General features: G+C 42.4%; 1 protein-coding gene across 1 annotated transcript in view; it reads right to left on the bottom strand.

The window, feature by feature from the left end:
* BLTP3A (bridge-like lipid transfer protein family member 3A) overlaps window positions 1-9,667 on the bottom strand; it is an 80,219-nt gene extending 70,552 nt beyond the window's left edge. The window contains exon 1 of the mRNA XM_037144326.2: window positions 9,483-9,667. Coding sequence (XP_037000221.2) covers window positions 9,483-9,526 — 44 coding nt within the window. The 5' untranslated portion in view covers window positions 9,527-9,667. The remainder of the gene's footprint in view (window positions 1-9,482) is intronic.
* Window positions 9,668-22,643: the final 12,976 nt, after the last annotated feature.

The following is a 22,643-nucleotide window of genomic DNA, read 5'->3' as shown; positions in this document are numbered from 1 at the left end:
AAGTCAGAGACTTATATACACTGACCTCTCACCATCAATGTTTTAATTTTTAAGTGATGAGATGACATCCAAGCCACATATTACCAATGCACTATAAAGACTGAATATACATGTAAAATAAATGTTGCTGTAGGCAAGTAAAACAAATACTTATAATACATCAAGTCCTTATTTTTGTGGCAAGAAGACACACCTTTGGGGCCCTAGCCTGAGTGGTCTGTGTCACTGTTCGCTCCTTTGCTTGGTTTATCTGCACTCCAATGTGTGACCGTGGTCAGCCAGCCACCCTGCGCCCTCACTGGGTCCTCCCATTGCCACCCCATGCCTGGGATCCACCAACTGCATGTGTGCTCCTGAATTGGTCCACCGATCTTTCCTGCCTGACCCCACCATGCTGCTGACTCCACCCCTCTTACAGGTCTCGCTGAATGGTTCATTGTTGTCAGACTTCTGTACAGTTCAATTTTCTGTGTTTTGGCTGCATTTTTGTTACTAAAACTTTGTTGTCTTTAAACTTGGTTGTACAAGGAGGCACAATGTTTCCACCTATGACTCGATCTCGGCCAGAAGTTCCTAGGCACAGTCTTGAAGATGCTGAAAAGCATTATCTCCAGAAACAAACAGTGATTTCTCTTGAGAAATTTTAATAAATAGACTTCCAGCCAAGATGGAGGTGTAGGTGGACACACTGTGCCTCCTTGCACAACTAAAATTAAGGACAACAAAAATTTAGAAACAATAAAACAACCAAAAGACAGAAAACTAAACTCTACGGAAGTCCAACAACCATTCATCCACACTGGTAAGAGGGGCAGAGTCAGCAGCCAGAAAGGAGGGGTCATGGCAGGAAAAAGGAGCGGTTGGCAGACCTAGGAGTGCAGGCAGCAGCTAGCAGACCCTGGACACAGAGAGACAACAAACAGACCCAGTGAAGCACTCAAGGCGGCCAGCAGACCGCAGTCACACATTTGCCCACAGACAAACCAGGCGAAAACAGGCAGTGAGACAGACAGGGCCCCAGCAAAGAAAAATAAAGCCTAAAAGCACCAATTAAAAACACTTGTGGGGGTTGAGGTGCTGGGAGAGACTCCCAGCCTTATAGGAGAGTTCGCTAGAGAGACCCACAAGGTCCTAGAACATACACAAGCCCACCCACCTGGGAATCAGCACCAGAAGGGCCCAATTTGCTTGTGAGAAGCAGTGGAAGAGACTGAAATACGAGAGAGAACAGAGCAAGTGCCATTGTTCCCTCTCTGACCCTGGCCCCATATATAGTGTCATAACCTAGCAAGTGGGTTGCCCCACCCTGATGAACACCTATGGCTCCACCCCTCACTATGTAACAGCCTTGACAAGACCAAAAAAAAAAAAAAAAGAAGGCCCAAACGGAAGAACAGATCAAAGCTCCAGAAAAAAATACAACTAAGCATTGAACAGATAGCCAACCTATCAGATGCACAATTCAAAGCACTGGTGATCAGGATGCTCACAGAACTGGTTGATTTTGGTTGCAAATTAGATGAAAAAAATGAAGGCTACACTAAGTGAAATGCAGCAAAATGCACAGGGAACCAATAGTGATAGAAACAAAACTGGGACTCAAATCAATGGAGCGGACCAGAAGGAAGAAAAAAATGACCAAACAAAAGGGTGAAGAAACAAGATTTCAAAAAAATGAGGAGAGGCTTAGGAACCTCCAGGACACCTTCAAATGTTCCAACATCTGAATTATAGGGGTACCAGAAGGGGAAAAGGAAGAGCAACAAGTGGAAAACTTATTTGAACAAATAATGAAGGAGAATTCCCCCAATCTAGCAAAGGAAATAGACTTCCAGGAAATCCAGGAAGCTCAGAGAGTCCCAAAGAAGGTGGACCCAAGGAAGAACACTCCAAGACACACTGTAATTACATTAGCCAAGATTAAAGATAAGGAAAGAATTCTAAAAGAAGCAAGAGGAAAAGAAAGAATTACCTACAAAGGAGTTCCCATGAGACTATCAGCTGATTTCTCAAAAGAAACCTTTCAGGCAAGAAGGGTCTGGAAGGAAGTGTTCCAAGTCATGAAAGGCAAGGACCTCCACCCAAGATTACTCTATCCAGCAAAGCTTTCATTTAGAATGGAAGGGCAGATAAAGTGCTTCTCAGATAAGGTCAAATTCAAGGAGTTCATCATCACCAAGCCCTTATTATATGAAATGTTAAAGGAATTTATCTAAGAAAAAGAAGATTAAAAATATGAACAATATGAACAGTAAAAAGACAGCAAACTCACAGTTATTAACAACCACACCTAAAACAAAAGCAAACTAAGCAAACAATTAGAATAGGAACAGAACCACAGAAATGGAGATCACATGAAGGGTTAGCAACAGGGGAATTGGAGGAAGAGAGAGGGGGAAAAAGGTACAGAGAGTAAGTAGCATAGACAGTAGGTAGAAAATAGATAGGGGGAGGGCAAGAATAGTATGGGAAATGTAGAAGCTAAAGAACTTATGACACATGGACATGAACTAAAGGGGGGAATGTGGGTGGGAGGGGATGTGAAGGGTGCAGGAGAATGAAAGGGAGAAATGGGACAAGTGTAATAGCATAATTAATAAAAATACATTTAAAAAAGAAAAAATATAAATAGTAACATAATGGGTTATTACATATTTTTTCTGGACCAGTCACTTTTATACATTACATTTTTTAAATTTTTTAATTTTAATTGTTGTGCAAGTACAGTTTTCTGCCTTTTACCCCATCCCAGCCTACCCCCTATACATTATTTCTAATCCTCAAAACAACATTAAGTATTATTATCCCCCATTATACAGATGAGGAAGTTTCAAGAAACTAAAAGACTTGCTGAACACACAGCTTTAAAGTAGCAGAGTCAGCCCTGGCTAGCGTGGCTCAGTGGATTGAGCACTGGCCTGCAAACTGAAAGGTCATCAGTTCAATTCCCTGTCAGGGCACATGCCTGGGTTGCAGAGCAGGTCCCCATTTTGGTGTGAACAAGAGGCAACTAACTGATGTTTCTCTCCTATTTCTCCCTTTCTTCTCCTCTCCTTGAAAATAGATAAGATCTTTAAAACAAAAATGAGTAACAGTCAAAATGCACAGCTACCTTTTAGAATCCAGAGTCCTGGTTTTTCCTGCTACATTGATGTGCTTCTCAGTCATTTTTCAAAGCAGACAATTTCATTATTTGTGAACCATACAGTACGCTACTTATGTCAGATACACATGGTAGTACTGCTTTGAAATTTTTTATTACTTTTAAGTGCTAGTTTTAAGACACAAGACAACCATTTTACCCTTGGAAAGGTGTAAGGATTGTAATGCAAAAGCTATGAAATTCAAATTTTAGTTTCTTTGCTAAAAATGGGTTTTAAGTTTACAGACTAGAATGAAACTATTTAATATTCAGGGTTGACTAAAGACCAAACAAAAATGCCTGAGAACAGCCCCTCCTTTCTTTTAATGTACATGACTATTATTTTGACAAGAAGCTAAGCATCACATCCATTCCGAGCAAAAAAATTTATGGGCTAATGTTTATAAATTACCATAATTATTTTCACTAAACCTGCCTAATTTGAGACTTCTCCCAAAAAAGATCTTATGTTTCCAAGGTCTAATACTTGTGACTATAATTTACAAGTAGATCAGAATTTAAAAAGTATATATAGGCAAAAATAAAGTGGCCAAGCCCTGGCTGGTATAGCTCAGTGGATTGAGCGCAGGCCTGCAAACCAGACAATTGCGGTTCGATTCCCAGTCAGGGCACATAACGGGGTTGCAGGCTGGTTCCCTGAAGGCCAGCTCCCAGCAGGGGACGCATGAAAGGCAACCATACATTGATGTTTCTCTCCCTCTCTCCTTCCTTTCCCCTCTAAAGATAAATAAATAAAATCTTTTTAAAAAATAAATATAGGCAATAAGTAAAGTGGCCATCTGGTTTACCACAAAGTAAAAAAAAATAAATAAATCAAAACACATCCACCAGTATGGCAAAAATAAAAAGGATGAAAAATACCAAGTGTTGGCAAAGATGTAGAACAACCGGAACTCCCATACACTTCTGGTGCAAGTGTGAATTGCTAGAGCCACTTTGGAAAACTGTTTGATTAAATATCGAAAATGCAAATGTAATATATGCATATCCTACAACCCAGAAATTTCACTCTTACTATATCCCCAAGAGATATGTGTATATTTGTTTGCCAAAAAACACATACTAGAATGTTTCCAGCAGCACTAGTCATCATAGTCCTGAACTGGGAAAACACCCAAATGTCCATCAACAGTAGAATGTACAAACACAATACTATATGGCAATGAAAATGGAGGATCTACACCTTGATGCAACAACAGGGATTAACCTCACAAAGATAAAGTTATCCTGGCCAGGTAGTTCAATTGGTTAGAGGATCATTGTCCTGATATGCCAAGGTTATAGGTACAAAAATCAACCAATGACTGCATAAATAAGTAGAACAACAAATAGATATTCATTCTCTCTTTCTTCCCCTCCTCCCTCTCGCTAATCAATACAATAATAATAATAATGTTGAGCTAAAGAAACCAGACATAAAGCATACGTACTGTATTATTCCATTTACATAAAATATAAAAAGACAAAACTTATCTATATTGCTCAAAGGCAGGACAGTGGTTACTCTGTGGTGGAGGTAATAATGAAGAGACACAAGGAGGTTTCCTGGGTGCTAGTAATATTATTCCTTCATGTGGGTGCTGGTAACAAAGGTATGTGCAAATAGTGAATAAATGAAAACCATTATAGCAAGAGAGTAGGTTAAAAAGCACGGCTCCGGAATCAGAGTGCCTGCGTTTTAATCTCAGATACATCACTTACTAGTTATGATTTGGGGCAAGTTATTTGACCTCTCTGCCTCCTTTCTTTATCTATAAAATGGGCCTAATACCTACCTCCTAGGGTTAGTCTGAGGATTAAATCGTCCTAAGACTTTTAAAGTACTTATTTGCACAGCTGACTATTATTATTAAATATTTGTTAGGTAAATAAAAGCTCTTTATTCTGAAGCAACATAAGAAGATAAGGAAGAGAAACAAAGACATATGATTTGACTATTTTAAGAAAATGCACAAAATAATTGTTTAGGAAACAAAGGTGACCAAAAAGAGGCACAACCTGGAAGTGGAGAGTAGTCCTACAAACCTTCACCTAAACAGACCTTGAGCAAGCAGTCAGCCTCTCTGAGCCTGCAGGTCGCCACTGTCCATCGGGGACTGGCCACGATGACCTCTTCAGCATAATGATAGCAACGAATGGTGGCGCTGATCGGGAACTCAGAGGGCTGAGTGCACGGTCAGGCTCTCTAATTCTCCCAAAGAACTCTGAAGTTTGTTATGCCTCTGAATTTCACCTAATATTTATGTTTTTAAAATATCTATCATGTTTATCAGCTATGTCTCTATCACTCAAGGTCGTATTTGTTGCATCTATTTAGAGTAAATAATTAAGACTTCTAATGGGTTTCTAAAATACCCAGTCAGGCGGGTTGCTGTCGTCCTACTGTGGTAGTGTCCCTACCTGCTCCGGCCATGTCATAACAGTTACTCTTTATTAAACCCTACTTACATGCCAGCTTTATCCCCAATCCTCAAAAAAATCTGCCAAGAATGTAGCATTCTTCCCTATTCTCATCTTTTACAGATAAGAAACATTAAGGCTCAGAAAGGCTGCCCCATTCATTAAGTAGCAGATCTGGAAGGTGAAATCTAGCTTGTTTGGCACCAGAGTCTAAATTTCCACGAACCATAGTCCCTGACTTACTTCACAATCAATCAGATTTCCTCTTACTTTTATAATGAACGGTCACTAGCTAAGGTGATCTCAAACAAGAGAAGTCTAATTTAGTAAAAAAACAATTTCGGATTTTTTTAATCCTCACCCGAGGACATGTTTATTGCTTTTAGAGAGAGAGAGAGGAAGGGGTGAGGGTGGGGGCGGGGAGACAGGCAGGCACTGATTGTTTGCCTCACATCCACACCCTGACCAGGGATAGAACCTGCGAACTTTTGGTGCAATGGACAAGGCTGCAAACAACTGAGCAACCTGGCCAGGGCTCAATTTGGATTTTTTTTTTTTTTTTTTGCTTTAACACTAATCTTTTAATTACTTGCATGAAAACACTTCACAAATTTAAAAAATATAATGACTTTAGGTGAATAGCTAATACAGGATATTATTATGAATATAAAAACTAAGTTGGGGAGTTCCTCACAGGTCGTCATCAATTTGGATATTTTTTAAATGATCACCCTTGTTTCAGAGTAGAGGTCTCCTTCTAGGTCTGTTTAAATGAATACTGGGCATTGAAGCTACTTGTATTATATAGCAGTCACCCAAACCATAGGTGAAAGCCCTTAAAAGATGTTTACATTTCTCCCATGCTGAATCCCCAGTGCCCAGACCACTGCCTCGTCTCGAGTTGGCACATGACAAAAAATATCTTGAAGACCGCCTCCCACAAATCTTGTTTATCAAAATACTCTACTAATATGGAAGATAGCTTCCAATAAGATGCTTTATATCTGAAACTTCATGACTAAAACTAAACAGAACATGAGGCCACTGGGATAACTTTCCTGCTATAGAGACACTTTCCTCCAAGTTGTGTGGAGGAAATCAGCACTGTCGTCATGAGCAACAAGTAACTATTAAACACCTACCAATGTTTATTTAGTATACTAACTCAGTATTTTTCTCTCCTCTCTTTCCTCATCAGGTTTGGCAAGCTACAGAAATTACAGTTCCCCTCCAGGCAGGCCAACCTATGTAGGTGGTGTAGTAGAGACCATAAAGAGGCACAAATGTCGCACATGACTGGACAGTTTTTCAAAGTCAAATACAAACCCCAAGAGTTTGACCTTCCCCTTAACCAGGCATATGTCACAGCGCCCTGAAATTGCAGACCTGAACACCCTCCTCTTTCTCCTCCTCAATCAACCACCCCACACTGAGGAAAGCATAAATCTCTCCCAATGTCTGTCATATCTATTCCTACTTCATCTAAAAGAGACAGTTTGTTCCCTAAGGAGTCACTGAATGTGTCACCATATACCATCAAATTTTTCTTTAAAAATCCTATCCTCAAGCCCTGGCTGGTATAGCTTAGTGGATTGAGTGCAGGCCTGCGAACCAAATGATCAAAGTTCGATTCCCAGTCAGGGCACATGCCTGGGTTATAGGCCAGTTCCCAGCAGGGGGTGCACCAGAAGCAACCATACACTGATATTTCTCTCCCTCTCTCCTTCCCTTCCCTTCCCCTCTAAAGATAAATAAATAAAATCTTTTTTAAAAAAACCCGTACCCTCACAGGGATATGAAGTGCGCAGACCGTGTGTGTACCACAGCAGAAGGTACACCAGTCAGGAAGCTGGTCCTCTCCCACTACACCTGACCTTCCTCTGCGGATTGGGCAAGTCAGTTACCCTCTCTAGTCTTTAGGGTTTAGTTTCCTCAGCCATAAAATGAGGGGCTGAATTAGCAAAGGGTTATTTACCTAGGTCCAGGATGCTTTGTAAGGTTCAGGCATGTGCTTTAAGGGTTTCGTATTCCCCCCACCTGGGAATTTACATAAAAATTACCTGTTCACATATATGGGTTTTTCTGGAGTAGTCTATGGCTTGTATCAAACTGTCACACAAGCAGTAGCCCAAAAATTAACCACAGTTCGTGTTTATTGAGCACTTGCTGTATGCAAGGCACTGTGCTGAACCCTCACAATAACAATTTAAAGTACATTACCATTATTATACTCATTTCGCAGCTGAATAGAGTAAACCAGAAAAAGTCTGGGCTCTTAAACGTAATGTTATTAGTTAGGTGAGATCATCTCTAAACCCTAAACTACTCTGCTTTCATGTTCATTCAAATTAATAGGTGTCCTTTAGTTAAATATTCTGTCCTGTTTCACAATCATTAGTTCTGATTTTATTTAAATCTTTATACAGAACAACCAAACTCATGGAACACATAGACAAATTCTAACTGAAAAAGAATATCTTAGGGAGCTAATCCTAGTAAATGATCCAAAGTCACTTTCTAGCTCCAGCAGCCAATCTGCTTTCACTTTGATAATATGGTGATTATCAAAAGATGTATCGGAATCCGTTGCTAATTAAAGTCTAAAATCAAAGCAACAGTAAATAAGTCAGAGTAGTGACCAAAGAGGGGATGCAGTGGCAGCAATAGGGTCCCACAAACCACTCACCAACACAATGAGAAGACCAGGAAAGACACACCAATCAATGCAAGGCCAGGGTGTCCTGGCTTCTCCCCAGCTCCCACCTCCTGAAAACCATTGACCACTGGAGCTAAGGCTTGAATCACTCTCCCCTTGAGATACAAAGTGGCTAAAGGTATTATAACATCACCAACTCCTGCTTGGAATAAGGAGTGAAAAGTAAGTGAAATCCTAGCTCCCAAATTTTGTGGACACCAGTGCTGACAACCTGCAACAGTAACACAAGGGTCAGCAGTCATCCAGTTACACCTGCAAACTGTATTCCCTGCCACCCTCTCCTGCCAAAATTACTGGGACATAACACTGCTAATAAATGGCTGCAAAGCAGAAGTGCACATTGTTTTACTTCTTTTCACGGGCTGTCAAAAAAACCTCCGTATCTTAAAGGAAAGGTTGTTGAAACTTTATGCCCAGTACTCTTGACCTTTCTCCATTTAGTCTGTGTAATGAGAAGAGAAGCAAGGAGGGAGAAAGGTGATCAAAGGAATGGCCCTGGGTGCGGGGATATCTTTTTCAAGGGTGATGCAACAGGGTCAGCGAGATGACCAAGAGGAGGAGCTGGGAGCCTCTGGGAAGAAAACCAGCGTGGGAGTTGGAAATCTGAGTGGAAAATGGGTTCTGAAGGGCTGGTGCGAGTGTTATTGAGAATGGGCCAGGGGCTAAAGGGTCTAGTCTGGAGCAGTCCGAGGAAGGACATGAGGCGCTGGAGGGCCCGGTCTGGGGCACACGGAGGGCCAGGAGGGCGGGGCGGTGAGCCCAAGGTGGGTGAGCTGGGTGGGAGAGCTGGGGCGGGCAGGGAAGGGTGCAGTCCGTGGGGTCCGTATAGGGACGGTCACAGGGCCTCCCTACAGGGTGAGGGTGGACATGCAAGGGAAGTCGGGCTGACCCGCTGGGCGGTGTGGGAACTGAGGGTAGGGGACCGGTAGATCCTTGAGGGTCGGGGGATAGAGGGGCTGTTAGTCTGGGGAGGAGAGCCCAAGGCACGAGCGCAAGGGCAAGAGCGCCGGTACCCGGGGGCCCAGGGTAAGGGAAGAAGAGTGGCGACAACGGCGGGGCCAGCGGAGCGAGGAGAAGGCAGTCCAGCTCGGGTGGAGGCGGGAGCCGCCACGGAGTCCGGGCTGGGGCCGAAGAGAGGGAGGCTGGGTCTAAGGGGTTAGGAAGGGCCGCGGGACCGCTGCGGACCGGCGCTGGCGCTCTCACCGGGACAGGTGCTTCAGGATCTGCTTCTTAATGATCCCGGCCATGCCGGAGCCGCGGCCGTCGTGGAAAGCAAGTGGGCAGCTGTGGCCTCCTCAGCCTTGAAGAGGCGGCCCCTCACCTCGTCGCGGCGCGGGGACCGGATGCCGCCACCATGGCTCTCCCGCCCCTGCTCCGGCGCTCGCAGTTCCGCCGCGATCCCACCCACCCGCGCGAAGCCGCGGCAGCCCGCCCAGAGCCGCGTAGATCTAGCGCACCGCCCTCCGGAGTCCCGAGGCGCGCGCGTGGTGAGAAGCCGGGAGCGCGGAGAGGGGCGGTGGCGCGCCAGGTGGCGCGCGCGCGCGGTGGCGCAAGGCGAGCTCCCGCCTTCTGCCTCTGCCCGGCCGCTGTCCTCTTGGCGCAGAGAGAAATGAAAGGCCTGTGCCTCTGACCTGCCCGTGGTTCGCACTCCGGAAGTCGCCTTGGAGCGTCGGGGAGAGGCGGCGTGTTTGTAATTTTTTGCAGTAATTCGCTCAATAATTGCGCAGCTTCCTTCACACATTCATTTGTTGACCACCAACTACTCCAGGAATCAGGATGGGGAGTGAAAAATAGTCTCAGGGACGTGAGAGGCCCATAGAACCACTGGTTTGTACTCAAGGACTGAGAGGGGGCACCTCCTTTTCTTCCTGGTGCCCTCTTAGCCCCTACCGGGTTAACCAATGTTTACCGAATGCGCAGGTACCCCCCTCCCACAAGTGGAGGGCACAAGAAAATGAGACAGTAACTGTTAAAATTACCGAGGATGTTAGAGAACAAGTTCTTTGTTTAGCAAATAAGGAAAATGAAGCCCAGGGAAATAGTTCAAAAGAGCTTGACCAAGGTCACAACTACTTAGTGAGACTCAGGACAAGAGCCCAAGTCTGCTGTCAGTCAGTGCTATTTTTCACTGTTTCATCCATACACTTAACTGTATAACCCATGCCAGGGACATCTGTAGACCCAATGGCAAAGGTGGGAAGGTGACAGCTTTCTAGACTTAAACCTTCAAGCAAAAACCCGAGCAAAATAGTACTCTAAGAAAACCTTATGGGAAATCTAGCCACCAATTAACTGTATTAAAATTATTCATTCTTATGGATAATACATGCACGAGATATTACACACAAAAAAAAAAAGCAAAATTTCCCTCCTCCTGCCCTTCAGCAATTCATTTCCCCTCCCCAAAATCTTGTTACCCTATTCCAGAAATAGTCTAAGCATGGCCAACCATATAAATGTGAAACTTTCAAAAGAAATAATCAGCAGACTTCCTGCATGCCTATGCCTCTCTCTTAGTAAGTTCACTTTTTCCCGAGTCATCCGTGACTAGATGCTCTACAACCCAATCCTTCCCAACAGGATTATCATTACTTTTTCCTCTGTCCATGTCTCACTAGAATACACACCAATAGATCCTTTGGAGGAGATTTCTTGCTCGGATTATTGACCATACCATTCTTTACCAGTATTGCTGTCAGCAGCAGGGGCCTCAAAACAGTTTCTTTTCTTTCATGCTTCTTTTCCTGGAACACGCCATCAGCTGATTTAGGCATCTGTCAATAGCCATGTAAAACAAAACTCAACTCATACTTAAAGATTTACAACCCTGTTGAACCTTCATCATGCCTGGTGAATGAGATTTTCCCCCCCTTTTTATTTATTTTTTAAAAACATGTTTTATTGATTATGCCATTTCAGTTGTCCCATTTCCCCCCTTCATTCCCCTCCACCCTGCACACCCCTCCCCCACCATTCCCCCCTTTAGTTTATGACCACGTGTCTCAAGTTCTTTAAATTCTATATTTCCCCTACTATTCTTGCCCTCCCCCCTGTCTATTTTCTACCTACCGTCTATGCTACTTATTCTTTGTACCTTCTTCCCCCTTTTCCTCCTCCCATTCCTCTGTTGCTAACCCTCCATGAGATCTTCATTTCTATGGTTCTGCTCCTGATCTAGCTGTCCTTTTACCTTGCTTTTGTTTTAGGTGTGGTTGTTGATAACTGTGAGTTTGCTGTCCTTTCACTGTTCATCTTTTTTATCTTCTTTTTCTTAATTAAGTCCCTTTAACATTTCATATAATAAGGGCTTGGTGATGATGAACTCCTTGAATTTGATCTTATCTGAGAAGCACTTTATCTGCCCTTCCATTCTAAATGAAAGCTTTGCTGGATAGAGTAATCTTGGGTGGAGGTCCTTGCCTTTCATGACTTGGAACACTTCCTTCCAGACCCTTCTTGCCTGAAAGGTTTCTTTTGAGAAATCAGCTGATAGTCTCATGGGAACTCCTTTGTAGGTAATTCTTTCTTTTCCTCTTGCTTCTTTTAGAATTCTCTCCTTATCTTTAATCTTGGCTAATATAATTACAGTGTGTCTTGGAGTGTTCTTGGGTCCACCTTCTTTGGGACTCTCTGAGCTTCCTGGATTTCCTGGAAGTCTATTTCCTTTGCCAGATTGGGGAAATTCTCCTTTATTATTTGTTCAAATAAGTTTTCCACTTGTTGCTCTTCCTCTTCCCCTTCTGGTACCCCTATAATTCAGATGTTGGAACATTTGAAGATGTCCTGGAGGTTCCTAAGCCTCTCCTCATTTTTTTGAGTTCTTGTTTCTTCATTCTTTTCTGTTTGGTTGTTTCTTTCTTCCTTCTGGTCCACTCCATTGATTTGAGTCCCAGTTTTGTTTCCATCACTATTGGTTCCCTGTGCATTTTGCTTCATTTCACTTAGTGTAGCCTTCATTTTTTCATCTAATTTGCGACCAAAATCAACCAATTCTATGAGCATCCTGATCACCAGTGTTTTGAACTGTGCATCTGATAGGTTAGCTATCTCTTGGTCTCTTAGAAGTATTGGCTCTGGGGCTTTGAGCTGTTCTTCTTCTTGAGCTATAATGTTTTGGTCTGTTTGTGCTTGTTACGTGAGGTACAGAGCCTTAGGTGTTCACCAGGACGTGGCAACCCAGTTGCTGGATTGTGACACTGTATGTGGGGGTGGGGCCAGAGAGGGGCAATGGCAGTTTTTGCTCTCTCTTGGCTTTCAGTTCCCTCTGCTGCTTCCCACAAGCAAATTGGGCCCTTCTGGTGCCAGTTCCCAGATGTGTGGGCCTGTGTACCCTCCAGGACCCTGTGGGTCTCTCCAATGAACTCTCTGTGAGCCTGGGAGCCTCTCTCGGCACCTTGACACATGAAAGTTTTTCCAGTTGGTACTTTAGGCTTTATTTCTCCAGTGCTGGGGCCCTGGGTTGCGAGGTCTATCTCACTGCTCGCTCCTTTGCCTGGTTTATCTGCATGAGACTGTGTGACTGCGGTCAGCCAGCCACCTTGCGCCCTCACTGGGTCTACCTGTTGCCACCTCGTGCCTGGTATCTGCCAACCACCGCCTGCACTCCTGGGTGGGTCTGGATGCTTTTTCCTGTGCAAGCCCTCTCCACCAATGGCTGACTCCGCTACCGGTTTGGATGGATGGTTTGTTGTTGTTGGACTTTGGTACAATTTAATTTTCTCTCTGTTTTGGTTGTGTTCCAGTTTTTAAATATTTGTTGTTCATAAATTTGGTTGTGTGAGAAGGTCCAGTGTTTCCACCTACACCTCCGTCATGGCCGAAAATCCTTGAATGAGATTCTTGTTGAAAGGAAAAAGACTCATGCTTGACAAGAATATGGCCTCTCTAGGTGTTACAGGAAAGACTCAGACCGAACACTGGAGGAAGAGAAGTGGAACCTTTATTACACATGCAGACCCAGGGGAGACAGTCTCCAAACTCTGGGCCCTGATCAGTGGGGAGAAATTGCTTATATAGGGTAAGGGGTGGTCTGTCACTCAGACTGTTACTTCTGGTGCAAAAGCTTACGGAAGAAGCGAAATGTGATCTCCAGCACACAGGGGCAGTTGTTATCTCTGGCACGCAGGGACAAGCAAGAAACAAAGGAAAAAAACAAGCCATAAATAAGTCATTCCCTGGGTGTTGTGCTATGTTTTAAAATAACTGCCAATTTCCTCTAACATAGGGATCATTGAATAGGAGAGTTTATACTCTCACCAACAGCATTCATGCATTTATCTTTCCCTGCAATGCTAAGAATACAAGGTGCACAAAAACAAGAGATTTAGGGGCAATTCACATTTTTTTAAAGTTAACCATTTTATTTTTGAGATGATTGTACATTAACATTCAATTGTAAGGAATAATACAAGACTTCTGGCCAAGATGGAGGCGTAGGTAGACACACTGTGCCTCCTTGCGCAACCAAAAGATGGACAACAGCAATTTAAAAACAAAACAAGAACTGAAAGAAAACTGAATTGTGTGGAAGTCCGACAACCAAGGAGTTAAAGAAGAAACATTCATCTAGACCGGTAGGAGGGGCAGAGACAGGCAACTGGCAGAGAGGACATGCAACAAGGCAGTGGCTGGAGGACCTGCGTGAGCAAGGCTGCAGCTGGCCAGCAAGGCTGCAGCTGGCCAGCAAGGCAGCAGCGGGCAGACCTGGCAAGGTGGCGGATTGCAGACTGGGTGGTCTCACATTTGTGCACAGATAAAACAGGAGGAACAACTGGGAAGCATGAGGGACTACGCAACTCAAGGCCCCATTGTGGGGAAATAAAACCTCAAACTACTGATTGAAAACACCTTTGGGGGTTGAGGCAGCAGGAGAAACTCCCAACCTCACAGGAGAATTCCTTGGACAGACCCACAGGGTCCTAGAATGTATACAAACCCACCCACATATGAATCAGCATCAGAAGGGCCCAATTTGCTTGTGGAAAGCAGGGGAAGTGACTGAGATCCAGCAGAGAGTGGAGCAAACGTCATTGTTTCCTCTCGGACCCCTCCCCACATACAGCCTCACAACACACCCATGTGAGTTGCCCTGCTCAGGTGAATATCTAAGGCTCTGCCCCTCACTACATAACAGGTGTGATGAGAAGAAAAATGGCCCAAAAGAAAGAACAGATCAAAGCTCCAGGAAAAATACAACTAAGTGATGAAGAGATAACCAACTATTAGATGCACAATTCAAAGCACTGATAATCAGGATGCTCACAAAATTGGTTGAATTTGATTGCAAATTAGATGAAAAAATGAAGGCCATGCTAAGTGACCTTTTTTTTTTCCCCCTATTGAGCTGGCTACAACTCCTGGCACTTTGTTTAATAGGACTGGTGAGATTAGATATCTTTTTTTGTCCCTGTTTTAGGGGGAAAGCATTCAATTTTTATTAAACCATTAAGTATAATATTAATTGTAGATTTTTTCAGATGCTCTTTATCAAGTCCAGGGTGTTCTCTTCTAGTACCACTTTTGTGAGAGTTTTTTATCAGGAATTAATGATTAGCCACAGCTGGCATAGCTCAGTGGATTAAGCGCGGGCCTGCAGACCAAACACCCATGGTTTGATTCCCAGTCAAACCATGCCTGGGTTGCAGGCCAGTTCCCAGCAGGGGACGCACGAGGGGCAACCATACATTGATATTTCCCTCCCTCTCTCCTTTCCTTACCCTCTAAAGATAAATAAATAAATAAAATATTTTTAAAAAAGAATTAATGATTAATTTTTTCAAATGCTTTTTCTGCACTGAAGGCTATATTCATGTGATTTTTAGCCTGTTTACACGGATTATACTGATTAATTTTCAAATACTGAACCAGCCTGTATCCCTCTAATAAACCTCTTTTGAACATGGTGTATAATTACTTTCATATATTACTGAATTCTATTTGTTAATATTTGGTTAAGAATTTGTGCCCTGGCTGGTGTAGCTCAGTGGATTGAGCACGGGCCTGCGAACCAGACAATCGCAGTTCGATTCCCAGTCAGGGCACATGCCCAGGTTGCAGGCTGGTTCCCTGCAGGCCACTTCCCAGCAGGGGATGCACGAAAGGCAACCATACATTGATGTTTCTCTGCCTCTCTTTCTCCCGCCCTTTCCCTCTGTTCAAAAATAAATAAATAAAATCTCTAAAAAAAAAAAAAAAAGAATTTGTATGTGTTTCCCTGAGAGCTGATGATATTGAGCATCTTTTCATGTGCTAGCTTGCACATCTTTGGAGAAATGTCTATCCGGATCTCTTGTCCATTTTTAAATTGGATATTTATCTTTTTATTATTGAGTTGTAATAATTCTTTTTATACTCTAGGTACAAATTCCTTATTAGATATAACTTGCAAAAAAATTTCCCCCATTCTGGGAGTTGTCATTTCATTTTCCTGATAGTGTCTTTTGAAACACACATGCACAAAATTGGGTTTGATAATATTCAGCTCATCATTTCTGTATTCCTGTGCTTTTGGTGTTATATCTAAGAAATCATTAACTAATCCAAGGTCATGAATATTTACATCTATGTTTTCTTATAAAAGTTGTATAATTTTAGCTCTTACATTTAGGAATTATGATTCACTTTGAGTTAATTTTTGTACATGGTGTGATAAAGGGGACCAACTTTGATATTTTGCATATGCCTATCTAGTTGTCTAAACATCATTTGTTGAGCCCTGGCTGGTGTAGCTCAGTGTATTGAACTTGGGCCTGTGAGCCAAAGGGTCACCGATTCAACTCCCAGTCAGGGCACGTGCCTGGGTTCCGGACCAGGTCCCCAGTAGGGTGTGTGTGAGAGGCAACCACACATTATGTTTCTCTCTCTCTCTTTCTCCCTCCCTTCCCTTCTCTCTAAAAATAAATAAGTAAAATCTTTCTTTTTAAGATTTTATTTATTTATCTTTAGAGGGGAAGGGAAGGAGAGAGGGAGAGAAACATCAATGTATGGTTGCCTTTCATGCATCCCCTGCTGGGAACTGGCCTACAGGGAACCAGCCTGCAACGCAGGCATGTGCCCTGACTGGGAATCAAACTGTGAATGTCTGGTTTGCAGGCCCGCACTCAATCCACTGAGCTACACCAGCCAGGGGAGAAATAAAATCTTTAAAAAAAATCAATTGTTAAAAGGAATATTCTTTCCACACTGAATTATCTTCGTGAGAATTAATAACCAGTAAAAATAGGGTCTATTTCATTCATCTCTATGTCCTTTCTTACACTTGTAACACATTGTCTTGATTAGTGTCACTTTGTGATGTTTTGAAATAAGGAAACTGTAGTGTATTCTAGTGTATAGCTTTCATAGCCGTTAGTTGTTCCTCTAGTTATTACATTATTTATTAATAAATTATCACAGTCTATTAGTCTTGCCATTTATTTGCCAGTTCAAATGAAGTATAAAACCTATCTCCCTTAATGTTCTTTTTCCCTCCAGTAGGTATATTTGTCTTGAATATTTCCTCTACATATGTTTAGAGCTACATCAAGCTGTCACAATTTTTGCTTCAACTATCACACATAATTCAGAAAACTCAGAAAAGGTAAAGTCTATTGTACTTACCCACAGTTTTGCTTACTGTGTTTGTTCATTCTTTTTTTAATTTTTCTCTTCTTTTTGTTCATCCTTCTTGATGTTATAACAGTCATTGATCTATTTTTTCCTTCCCATTTAGAGAAGTTTTAATCCATTCCTTTAGTGTAGATCTACAGGCAACAAATTCTCTTTGTCGTCTTTCATCGGAGAGTGTTCACTTCCCATCCATCCCTGAAGCATATTTTCACTGGCTGTAGTATTCTGGGCTTAATTTTTTTTTTTAGCACTTTAAAAGTATTCTGCCATTTCCTTCTGGTGTCCATGGTTTCTGGTGAGAAGCTGCTGTCCTTCAAATTATTTTTCCCCAAAAGTAAGGTATCACTATTCTCTGGCTATTTTTTTTTTTAAATTTTATTGATTGATTTTAGAGAGAGGAAGACAGGAGGAAGAGAGAGGGTGGGGGGCACCGATTTTGTTGTTCCACTTATTTATGCATTCACTGGTTGCTTCTTGTATGTGCTCTGACCAGGGGTTGAGCCCACAACATAAGGACATCAGGATAATTCTCTAACTGAACTACCCAGCCAGGATGTCTCTGGCTAATTTCAATTTTTTTCTTTATCTTTGGTTTTCAGAATTTCAAATCTAACAAGTCTTGGTGTGAATTTCTTTGAGCTATCCTAATGAAAGTTTGCTAAGCTTCTTGAATGTGTAGGTTCATGTCTCTTACAGTTTTGGGAAGTTTCCAACTATAATTTGTTACAGTAACTTTGTTAGCTCTTTCCTTTTTGGGGACTCTCGCATGAATATTAGATCTTTTTTTATATTCTCACAGGTTCCTGAAGTGCTGTTCATTTTTTTTTTTAAGTCTATTTTCTCTTTGTTGTTTAGATTGGGTATTTAAAGTCCACTGATTATGTATTGTTACCAATTGTTTGCTGTTGATCCATCCACTGAGTATTTTATTTATTTATTTTAAAGATTTTATTTATTTATTTTTAGACAGAGGGGAAGAGAAGGAGAAAGAGAGGGAGAGAACCATGTGTGGTTGCCTCTCGAATACCCCAGACATGTGCCTTGACTGGGAATCAAACAGGCAAACGTTTGGTTTGAAGGCCAGCACTCAATCCACTGAGCCACACCAGCCAGGGCTTATGTTTTATTTTTGGATTCCAAAATTTCCATTTAGTTCATTTTTGTATCTTCTATTTCTTTATTTCTTTTTAGCATGTTCATAATTGCTTATTGAAGCATTTTTATGATGGCTGCTCTAAGATCTTTATCAAATAATTCTAGCCTCTTTGTCATCTTGATGTTGACATCTACTGATTGCCACTTAAATTCAGTTTGAGATCTTCCTGCTTTCTGGTATGATGAGTGTTTCTTTCTTTATATTATTATTGTGATTTTACATTTTTATTTTTTAATTATATTTTATTGATTATGCTATTACAGTTGTCCCAATTTTTCCCCTTGCCCCCCTCCACTCAGCACCCCCCACTCCCTCAGGCAATTCCCCCACCATTGTTCATGTCCATGGGTCATGCGAGTAAGTTCTTTGGCAACTCCATTTCCTATATTGTACTTTACATCCCCAAGGCTATTGGGGGGATGTAACTACCTATTTGTACTTCTTGATCCCCTCACCTCTTCACCCATTCTCCCAACACCCATCCCATCTGGCAACCATCAAAGCATTCTCTGTATCCATGATTCTGCCTATGTTCTTCTTGTTTGCTTAGTTTGTTTTTTAGATTCAGTTGTTGATAGGCATGTATTTTCGCCATTGTCCATAGTTCTGATCCTTTTCTTTTTCTTAAATAAGTCCCTTGAACATTTCATATAATAATAGTTTGGTGATGATGAATCTTTAGTATTTTCTTATCTTGGAAGCTCTTTATCTGCCCTTCAATTCTAAATGATATCTTTGCTGGGTAGAGCAATCTTGGCTGTAGGTCCCCACTTTTAAGGACCTTGAATATCTCTTGCCAATCCCTGCTAGCCTGCGGTCTCTTTTGAGAAATCACCAGACAGTCTTATGGGATTTCCCTTGTAAGGTAACTAACTCCTTTTCTCTTGTTGCTTTTAAGATCCTCTATTTATCTTTAACTTTTGGCATTTTGATATGCCTTGGGGTCTCTTTGTAATCCATCTTGTTTTAGACTCTGTATTTTCTGGGCTTGTATGTCTATTTCCTTCACCAAATTAGGGAAGTTTTCTTTCACTATTTTTTCAAATAGATTTCCAATCTTGCTTTCTCTTCTCCTCAGGCGCCCCTATGATGCAAAGGTTGGAACTGTTGAACTTGTCAGAGAGGCAGCTTATACCATCCTCATTTTTTAAATTCTTTTTTCTTCTTGTTATTCTGATTGGTTGTTTACTGTTTCCTTATGTTTCAAATCATTGATTTGATTCTCAGCTTCATCCACTCTACTATTGTTTCCCTGTATATTGCTCTTTAATTGAATCAGTGTATTCTTTGTTTCTGACTGGGTCTTTTTTTATGCTGTGGATGTCCTCAATAAGTTCCTCGAGCATCCTTATAACCAGTGTTTTGAACTCTGCATCTGATAGATTGCTTACTTTCATTTTATTTAGTTCTTTTCTGGAGTTTTGATTTGCTCTTTCATTTGGACCATGTTTCTTTTATCCTCATTTTGGCAGCCTCCCTGTGTTTATTTCTGTGTATTAGGTATAGTTGCTTTGACTCTGTGTCTTCATAGCATGGCCTAATGTAGCAGGTGTCCTGTAGGGTCCGGTGGTACAGCCTCCCCTATCGCCCAGGTTGGGTACTTGAGATGTGTACTTGTGTGGTCCGAGTATATCCTCCTCTTTTAGTTGAGACTTGGTTGCTTTTGGCAGATCAATGGGAGGGACTTACCCAGGCCAGTCAGCTGCAAGGACCGGTTGTGACCACTGACCTCTGCCCTCCATGGAGGATTAGCTGTGCAGGGGCAGGGTGGTGGTGCTCCAACATGGTCTGTAGCTGTCCACTGGGTGTGCTGGTCCTGGATTTTCCCAGGTGGTAGCCAAGGTCAGCCCCTACCTGTGTTGCCCAGGGAACCCTGTCTGAGCAACCTGAGAAGGCTGCTACTTGTGCTGGGCTTGGAGATTGACAGGCAAAGGGAAGTTGTGAATCTAAGCTGGCTGCTGCTAGTGCCAAGTTTGGGGCTCACTGAGGCCAGCTGTTGCCTATTTGATAGGACTTAGGAAGTTGTGAGCATGATCCAAGACCAGCCGCTCATATGAAATAGCAGCTTGGGTGGGCCCATAAGTTGGGTGTCCAGGAATCTGTGGGGATCTCCGAGGCAGGTCAAACAGTGTTAGCCATGTTGATGGAGTCGCAGATCTAGAACCAGTTTATAGGCTCTGTGTGTGGAGGGTTTAGCAAAGGGACAATGGCCTCTGCTCCCCTTGATGCCAGACACTTCAGTGTCTCCCTGTATACCACTGATGCCTTTCAAGCTGCTACCCCAGTGCTGGAGGGCAGACAGAGTGAGTTTGTGTAGGTGAGTCCATGTGTGGGCTCTTTGAACTGCTTGGGGCTCCAGAAGTTTCTTTCATCAACTTAATCCCAGCTGGTTTTGCAGCCAGAAGTTGTGGGGACTTAATCCCAGCTGGGTTTTGTAGCCAGAAGTTGTGGGGTTGGGAATCCTGGTGTGGGATTAGGACTGCTCACTCCCGAGGCTGCTCCCATGTCTCTCCTGAAACTTTATCCACCATATGTGAGTGAGGGGCCAGCCTTTCCGAGTCTGCATCCCTCATACCAGTCTGGATGGATGTGGTTTCTTTAATTCTGTAGTTGTCAGACATCCACTCAACTCGATTTCTGATGATTCTGAGTGATGCTTGTTCTGTATCTTAGTTGTAATTTTGATGTAGTTGTGCAAAGAGAGCCATATCTACCTACACTGCCATCTTGATCAGAAGTCTCTATTATGAGTGATTTTAAATTGAAACCTCTTTTTTTACTTTATTGACTTTATAGAGAGAGAAACATTGATTTGTTGTTCCACTTATTTATGCATTCATTGGTTGATTCTTATATGTGCCTTGACTGGGAGTCAAACCCACAACCCTGGTGTATCAGGACAATGCACTAACTGACTGAACTATCTGGTCAAGTCCTTGGGATCTTATTTAAGATCTTCTGTCTTGCTGGCTTTTTCTGATAATAGTGTATCACGAGAGGAGGAGGTGCCCTCTCGTAACTGTCAGGTGGAGGGAGATAGAAGTCTGCACTGCCTAATTAGCTTCCTTCAACATCCAAGGGAAGGGCTCATTACTCCTAGGCTAAGGTGGGAACTTCAGCTCTCCAGTAGGCACAACTAATTCTTCCCTCACAGGAGTGGCAGACTGCCTTGTTACTGCTCCCCACAAGCTCTCCACTGACACAGGGGTGTATGTGTGCATCCTCATTACCACTGGGCAGTGTGGAAGTCCTTACTAAGCCTCTTCTGATACTACCTCAAGTCAGGAGGCGACAATGCTTTGTCACTGCCAGATGGGGATGACAATCCCAGCTCATCTTTGATACGACCCTGTCAGGCGCCTGGCATACCTCCTTAGTCTCACAAGGGTAGAATTCTAAGCTCCCCACTTGGTCTTTGTGACATGTTGGGGTAGGGTCAGTTTTTTTGTGGTGTTTGGGTAGAGTGATTGCTGTCTAAAAGTTTTGTCTTGTTAAGCTGCCTCTTATCTGCTTCTTTGGCTACAGAGAGCAGGCTTTTCTTCGGGTGTTTTAGTCTCTTTGCCCATCTGTATTTCTTCATTACCAACTGCCTTCATCTTTCTACCTTTCAGCCTTCTTATGCTTGTGCTATAGAGGGTAGGGCAAAAGTCGGTTACATTTGTGAGTAGGTGTAACAGTTTATTCTTGTATTACTTATTATTGTATTAGTTTGCATGCAAACAACTGTAAACCTACTTTTGCTCCACCTTGTATAAACACATATGTATGTATATGTACTGCCCAGGGTTTTTGCTGTACTTAGCAGTTGGTATGGAGACACGTATATCTACTCCATCTTTCTGGTAGCAGGAGTCCATATATTTCTTAAAATTTTTTATTTTGAAATATAGATTCATAGGAAATTGTGAAGATATCGGAAACAAGTACTCTTCATCCACCGATGTACAATGGCTACATCATATATAACGATATAAAACCCAGGAAACTGATACTGGAGTGTGTATAATTCTGCATTTTATCATGTGTAGATTTGTGTAACCACTTGTGTAACCAAGACACAGGAGCCATCTATCCCCACAAAGGTATCCCTCATGCTAACCCTTTATGTTAGTCTCTGCTTCACCCGCCCTCAACACCATTACTAACTCCTGGCAACTACTAATTTGCTCCTCATCTTGATAATTTTGTCATTTATATAGATTGTATCATGCAGTGTGACCTTTTCAGACTGGCATTTTTTCCCTCCGCATACCACCCCTGAGAGCAATCCAAATTGTTGTATCAATAGTTCATCCCTGTTTATTGCTGAACCATATTCCACCATCCATACATTTAAAAAAAGCACTTAGGTCAGAAAGCACTTTCTGACCCAGAAGAGTCCCTGGCAGGGTGGCCACACCTCTTAGTTCATGATTAATATTCATTTGTACTTACTGTGCTATGTATGCAAAAGAGAACATACAACATGTCCAAAGAAAGACTAGCAAACAAGGAAAAGTAGTTTTATAGAAAACTCAAGAGCAAGAGGGTTGAGTAGCAAAGATTTGTTATTAGTGTCTATAAGGATTCTTGGAGTAGTTTCTAGTTTGTGGTAGCTATGA

This window comes from Artibeus jamaicensis, unplaced genomic scaffold (genome assembly GCF_021234435.1).
Source record: "Artibeus jamaicensis isolate MK-2021 breed Jamaican fruit bat unplaced genomic scaffold, CSHL_Jam_final contig_1539, whole genome shotgun sequence".
NCBI classification, from domain to species: domain Eukaryota; kingdom Metazoa; phylum Chordata; class Mammalia; order Chiroptera; family Phyllostomidae; genus Artibeus; species Artibeus jamaicensis.
Note: the sequence above shows the minus strand (reverse complement) of the source record. Positions and strands in the feature narration are given on the sequence as shown.